At 42.7% G+C, this 7,500-nt stretch overlaps 1 protein-coding gene across 1 annotated transcript in view; it reads left to right on the plus strand.

The window, feature by feature from the left end:
• Positions 1-7,500, plus strand: part of LOC138042463 (mothers against decapentaplegic homolog 4-like) — a 21,554-nt gene that overhangs the window by 13,327 nt on the left and 727 nt on the right. The window contains exon 8 of the mRNA XM_068888357.1: positions 5,093-7,500. This exon is cut by the window's right edge and continues 727 nt beyond it. Coding sequence (XP_068744458.1) covers positions 5,093-5,580 — 488 coding nt within the window. The 3' untranslated portion in view covers positions 5,581-7,500. The remainder of the gene's footprint in view (positions 1-5,092) is intronic.

The following is a 7,500-nucleotide window of genomic DNA, read 5'->3' on the forward strand; positions in this document are numbered from 1 at the left end:
CATACGCTGGTAATCTAGTCCTACCTATTAGAGGATAATGTGAAGTGCTAGTTTTCTACCCATATAAACCATGTGAGCGTTAGCCCTGCTAATGCAAATGGGCCCACACAAGGACAGTGAAAAACCCTGAGCAGGGTGGGGAATTGAACCCACGACCTTCAGGTTAGATCGCCACTGCTCTATCGACTGAGCTACAAGGTCAGACGGAACAGGTCGTGGGAATTTAAGGTGTCAATGTCACGGCAATGAACATGTACTAGTACAAGGAAGGGTTAGATCAACAAACGACAAACTTAACAGTGAAATTTGTTGTAAGTGTCGTCCAAATGGCAACGACCGTTTATGACTCGGAAGTTTGCGTAGCCGAGCCCAGGTGCTCTACTAATTGGGGTAACTGGCAATTAAATCAAATGTTAGTTAATAATGAGAGGGGAAAACCGAAGCACCTGGAGAAAAACTGCAATCAAATGTGTGGCCGAGTTCAAAAATTCCACCCGAGATAAAAGGGAAGTTCTAGTGCCACTGCTTCAACCCAACTCTCTGATTCGAGAGTCAAATGTCAACTCTTACAGTATTTAGGTAACGTTACAGAAGAAGTGTTCCTCGTAGGTTATTATTATTATTATTATTATTATTATTATTATTATTATCTCATGGCGTTTACGCTCTGGCAGATGTTATACCACATTTAAATCAGAGGAGCGAGCCATAGCCAATGACCAAAGGTCCTTTGGGTCATTCCCTCTTGTATAGTTTTCCAGAACCTTTCTTAGGATCCTTGCTGTTCCTAACAAGGCGGTTTTCTGCAAGAGTCCTTTCTTGATAGCAATCCCTAGCTTCGTCAGCCATCCATCTAACCTTTTACTTACTGCAAGTCCACCAACAACTATCGGTACGACGTCTACATGTCTGATCCCCCATATATTCTTAATTTCTCTCTTTAGCTCCTGGTACTTCTCCAGCTTTTCACCTTCCTTCTCATGCACCCTGTGGTCCCACGGTGACGCAATATCCACAATGATTTCCCTATTATTTTCCTTTTCTACAACAACAATGTCTGCTTTTCTGGCTGCGATGATATGGTCGCACTGGATGGACATGTCCCACAAGATCTTAAAACTTTCGTTTTCCACAACCCTTTCTGGTTGGTGCTCATACCATTTCTCACTTCTGTCTATACCATACTTACAACAGAGTTTCCAGTGCACCAATCTGGCAATATTGTCATGCCTTCTCTTGTACTCTTTCTGCACCAGTTTGTTACATTCACTGATAATGTGGTTTATTGTTTCACCCTTCTCCCCACACAATCTGCAAAGTGGGGAGTCCACTGACTTGTCAATGTTGAATTTGACATCATTCGTTCTCAGTGCCTGTTCTTGGGCTGCAAAAATAAGTGCTTCAGTTCCGATTTTTAAATCACTCTTTCTTGTCCATTCCCACATCTTGTCTTTGTCAACTGTCTGCGGCATATCGAAAAAAATGCATGCATTCTAGCATTCTGCCTTTCTTGCTTAAAGTCTCTCTTTTCCTTTGCTTCATCACTGTTTAAAATTCCTACCCCTCTTATTCCTGCCAACACTCTCTCGTTTAAATTCTTTAGATACCATGCCAGATTATTTTCCTCAGCCTTCACACATATTTCGCAGCTAATTAGGCCTCTTCCTCCTGTCTGTCGTGATAAATACAACCTGTCTACATCACTTTTGGGGTGTAGAGCTTCATATAGTGACATCGTCTTCCTGGTTTTTCTATCCAGCTCCTTTAGTTCTTCACTCTTCCAATCTATAACACCTTCGCTATACCTCAAGATTGCAACAGGCCATGTGTTGACAGCCATGATCTTATTCTCGGTTTTCAGCTGACGTCATAACCTTATGCAAATTAGGTTTCCGCCATTCTGGTGCCCCTGATTATAGGGAAATGTATGACATTTTGAGCGCTCACGTTCGAAGTCTTCAAATAATTCATCTTTCCAATGGATATTTCCCAAGAAAGCGACCCAAAATCACTCGATGAGGTACTAGTACTTTCATCCTACGCAAAAAAAAACCTCGAAAGCCACGTTCGAGAGCGCTATTTGAAGAAGATTTTCTATCGTTTGCGTAGACCCAGCGGCCATACGGAGCGATCAGTTTGGCTCCTCTAGAAGTCTCAGACTTGCTTTCCTAGTTAGTTTTAGAGACAAGCTACTATACAAACAAGCAGTTTAAGGCCTTCAAAATTTTGAAAGCGTACAACCAGATGATTTCTGGTTTCGTTGCGTCCGTTTAAGCAAGGGAAGGAAATCGCGGGCAAGATTGTTGTTGTTTGTGGCCAAGGTGACTCGGAAGTTTGACACTCGGCGTCGACCTTATCTGTATCAGTTTCCAGTTGGATTTCTTTTAATACCTTTGCTAACTGCTATGGCCGCCAGATGAGAAGAAAAGGCCTCCTCATTCCCTTTGGTTCGATGATTTCCCTCTTCTTCTGTCAAAGTACTTGGTCGATTAGAGTCTCAGTCCTTCACTTTAAGAAGGTGAGAAGCTTTTTTTCTTCGAAATTCGTCCGATTTCCTTCAAACTCAGTCAATTTGGGCGCTCCATCCCTCGCATTCGCCTGTCGAATTTCAGCGAAATCGAATAAAACGCCTCCGAGTTGGACATTTGCTAACCTGAATATCACAAACGCCTGATACTCAGGTTAAATTTACCTCATTAAATATTCAAAACCGGAACACCTCATTTGCATCAGGCATATTTAATGAGATGAATTTTCGAAGATGAATTTCTCCGCGACGTTGTGGTTTAATCGGTCGAAATTGAGCACACTTGTTCGAGGGGTTCAAGCGCTTCGGTGGTGTGAATTGGGAAGACATCGGTGGAAACCCGGCCGAGAAACGCTTTATCGAAAAAAAGCCAACTTTCGACAAATTCTGACTCGCTCGCCTTTTACCCTAAAACCCTGAACCAACGCGTGCTAAATCGCTGCGAAAGCTTTACAGGATAAAACACAACTGTTCACAGCAAAAGCCGTTACTGGCAATCACCGCAAAAGCTTTAATTGCTAAACCTGTAAAGACAATTTCAGCAAAAGAAGTCCAACCCCACACTTAAAGTTAAAATCTAACATTAAACCGTGAGTCAATCGCTGCGAAAGCTTTTAAATTGTCCTTCGTTCGTTGTATCTGTCCCAGAGTAAGGCAGGCTTCCCAGAAACAAAGTCTTTCGATTTCGTGTCGTCTCGGCTTATCTGTGAAATCCACGCGTTTCGGCGATCTTCTGTTAGCTGTTTTTAACTTTCACCGTTCTTATCAACAACGATAGGTATACGGAATAGACTAATACCTTCCTTGTTTCCAGATTTTACTCCACAGCCAGGTATTATACAGAGAACCATCGCACTACAACTCACTCACATCTCTCTCTACGCGTCTCTGTTTACGATTCGAGGGGCTCCACAATGGCGGTTAACGACGGTTGTCAAGGACTAAGGTCACGTGGGTGAAAACCAAGAATTCCTTCCACTCAACTTTGTCTTTAACACTAATTTCAGCCTCCGTTTATATTCCTTTGAAACTAAGGCTTTCATTTCCTTCTCCTTCAAATGATCTGCTTCCAGAATTCCTAGGTACTTATACCCATTGTCGTCGATCTCCTTCATAACTTGCCCGTCCGGTAGCACAATTCCTTCTATTTTAGCAATTTTACCTCGTTTCAGTACTAGCACCCCACACTTCTTTATTCCAAATTCCATCCCTATGTCCGAGCTAAATATGTGAACTGTCTGTGCAAGGGAATTAATTTGTTCATAAGATTTCACAAACAGTTTCGGGTCATCCATGAAGAGTAGATGGTTTATCTTGCACTCACGCCCTCCCCACTCATACCCAACTTTTGACCTTCTCAGCAATAATTAAAGTGGCACCATACGCAGTACAAACGACAACGGCGAGAGGCTATCTCCCTGGAAGGTCCCTCTATTGATGTCCACCACTCCCAATGTCTGTCCACATGATGTCAGTTCAGTCTTCCACTCATCCATACTGCTCGCGAGAAACTGTCTCACATTAGCCGCGACACCGAACATTTCTAGACATTCCATTACCCAACTATGTGGCACCATATCATATGCCTTGCGGTAATCGATCCAGGCCACGGCGAGGTTCGTGCGCCTTCTTTTGCAATCCTTAAGAATCGCCTTATCGATCAGCAGTTGATCTTTAGTCCCCCTGCTTCCTCTCTTACACCCCTTCTGTTCTTCAGGTAGTATCTCCTCCAGGTGCTCATACATCGCCTCAGCAATGACTCCTGTCATGAGCTTCCACATAAGAGGAAGGCAAGAGATAGGTCTATAGTTGTCAACTGCACTGCCCTTACTAGGATCCTTCAGACATAAAATCGTTCTCCCAAAGGTTAACCACTCCGGTAACCTCTCTTCTCCATTTAAGATGTTATTCAGCTGTTCAGCAATTCTTCCATGAAGGGCCCTCAACATTTTTAACCAGAAACCTTGCACACCATCCATGCCAGGGGCTTTCCAACTTAGCATCTTTCTACAGTGGGTCGTTATCATCTCAGATGTTCTCCAGCGCTAAAGTTGTTTAAAACCAGACGTTTCGGGACTACTGTCCCTTCATCAGTGGAAAATGGCGTTTTGCGAAATAGTTTTGTCAAGTGAGTTTCTTCCAACAAAAAACGACCTCGTTATCTTTCTCAGATGTGTACGACATTTAAGTAATGGACCAGCTAAAAGGTAGGCAGGAGTACGGCAAAACTCATTAAAAAGGTGCGAACAGTTAATTGTTAATTCCATTTAAATCGGCTCATCTCATTGGCTAATACCAAAAAAAACCGAAAAAACTAAGAACAAATTTTAAAAAAACCTCATTTTTAGGCCTTGTCTTTTCCCTACCCCTATTATCTGTATCTTGGTGAAATTTGGCTTTTGCTCTATGCGCCAATTAGCACCACAAAATTATTGACCCTATTGCCGAGGGCTATTGTTTTTCTGCCTGCTTCTTAGCCGGACCATTACTTAAACACACGTTAATTTTAAGAAAATCCACCCTCTTGGAAAGGTTGATGGTTCATGTTACATTAATCTTTTTCAGGAAAAGGAGTCCAGTTAGATTTACGAGGTGAAGGAGACGTATGGGTTCGATGTCTCAGTGAACACAGCGTCTTTGTGCAAAGTTACTACTTAGATCGAGAAGCTGGACGTTGCCCAGGCGATGCCGTGCACAAAATTTACCCATCCGCTTACATTAAGGTGTTCGATTTACGACAGTGCTACCGCCAAATCAAGCAACAAGCTCACGCTGCCCAGGCGGCTGCTGCAGCTCAAGCCGCGGCCATTTCCACTGGCGTTGGGCCTGGTGCCCTGATACCGCAGATCGGCATGAGCGTGGGCGTGGATGATCTTCGGAGGCTGTGTATTCTTCGCTTGAGTTTCGTCAAAGGCTGGGGCCCAGATTATCCGCGGAAAAGCATTAAGGAGACTCCTTGCTGGGTTGAAATTCATCTTCACCGCGCTCTGCAGCTTTTGGATGAAATCTTAATTACGATGCCAATTAACGAGCCCCGGCCGCATGACACCTAATGACGAAGTTCATTGCTCAATTAAATTGCTCTGTGATTGCTTCACTTGGTGAATTTTTAAAACGTTATCGTTATGTTTGCATATGTAACATCGCCCCGTTACCGCTAAAGTAAGAGTGACTTCTTTTTGTACTCGGCATTCACGGGGAAGAAAAGATGCCTTTTGTGCAGATTAACGCGGTATCGTTGGATATTACATATGTTGTTTAAGGGTCTTTTAAGACAAGTTGAGGGGTGAAAAAAGTCAAATATACTTCTGAAGTATTTGACTTATTTCGCGTGAGAAATGTGCTCTGCTATGCGGAGTTAGATAATAGTAATAAGGGACTGCTGTGAGCGAAATGGTGAGTTAAATTGTTGAGCGATGGTTAAAGCACTCCTTGATTAGCTATTACCGGTACTACGTAACATCTTGATTGGTAATAGTCTTTTCGTGGAAAAGAAAAAAATAGAAAAGTGTTTGTTGGCCACACACAAGTACTCCTTCTCAAGCTTGAATTCTGGTGGAGAGCTCAGCAACGATTTTTATATGAAATGCAAAACGTTTAGTAAAGTCGGACCGAATTAGCTGTTTAACTGCGTTGCGGCTGGCTAACTACTTGATCATCATCAGTTTGGCGATGAGTGAACTGTATTTTAATGTGCTTAGTTTGAAAAGAAACGGAGACGCAGCCACGATTGGTCGGTACAGTGCGGGAATTTAGAATTCTTATCAGAATTGATTCAAGTCACTTCGCCACTGTAAGGAATTTACAAAATTGACGTTTCAAGCGTTGGTCTTTTGTCAAAGCGAATTACAGTCAAACCAAGTGAAGCGTACCCCTCAAGATTGCATTAATGAACTGATTATTTGAAACTTGAACCCGCTAGTCGTTTCAAGAATGCAATAATGAATTGATTATTCGAATATTGAACTCGCTCGTTCGATCCAAGAATACGGCTAACGGGTTCCGTTTCCGAAAAATCGATTCAGTATTGCATTCTAGAAAAGACTAGTAGGTTTGAAACCTACTAGTCGCAACAGTGAATTGATTTTTCGAAAACGGAAGCCGTTAGCGAATTTAGCCGTATTCTTGGATCGAGCGAGCGAGTTCAATATTCGAATAATCAATTCATTATTGCATTCTTGAAACGACTAGCGGGTTCAAGTTTCAAACAATCACTTCATTAATGCAATCTTAAGGGGTACGCTTCACTTGGTTTGACTGTAAAAGGGAAAGTGGGTGGTGAAAGGTTTTTGTATTGCGTAGTGGAACAATGCTTTTGTTGCGGGCAGTAGACAGCGTTGAACTTCTGTGTAACTCTAAAACCTTCCAGAACCCACCGTCACCTATTCCTTTTGACGGGTGACTAACTCTCGAAACGTCGCCTTTGTGATCTCCCGACGGTTGTCAATTTGCTGTTTGTTAAGCACGCGCTTTTTTGAGACGCGGGCCGCAACCGGAAGAGACCATTTTGCATGCCAGGACAGTGGTGGCTCCCAGATTTTTATACTTATACTTATCATCTCTAATGGAGAAATGATACTTAGCAAGGTAATTGTGGTTGTGTGAAGACAAGTTAAAGTAGAAAACAGATCACTTCCGGTCGCCTTTCGTGTCTCAAAAATGCACGTGCTAAAGCTCCTTAGGAAGCTTAAGCACGCGACGTTTTCGGTTGAGCCACAGACGACAACCGGAAGTGATGTGGTTTCGTTTTTAACTTGTTTTGACACCATATTTATATTCATTTGCTGAGTATATTTTCACTAGTAGAGACGATTACTTAAAAAAATGTGGCAGAGACCTCTGCCCTGGTGTGCAAAAGGTTCATTTGCGGTTTCTGTCCGTGGCTAGAAGATGTCAAGCTCCCTACTAACTCGGTTGACGCAACCAAACTTCCCGGTTTTAACGTGTTTCCCTAATTTTATTGTAATTTTATA

Source organism: Montipora capricornis, chromosome 3 (genome assembly GCF_036669925.1).
Source record: "Montipora capricornis isolate CH-2021 chromosome 3, ASM3666992v2, whole genome shotgun sequence".
Classification (NCBI taxonomy): Eukaryota; Metazoa; Cnidaria; class Anthozoa; order Scleractinia; family Acroporidae; genus Montipora; species Montipora capricornis.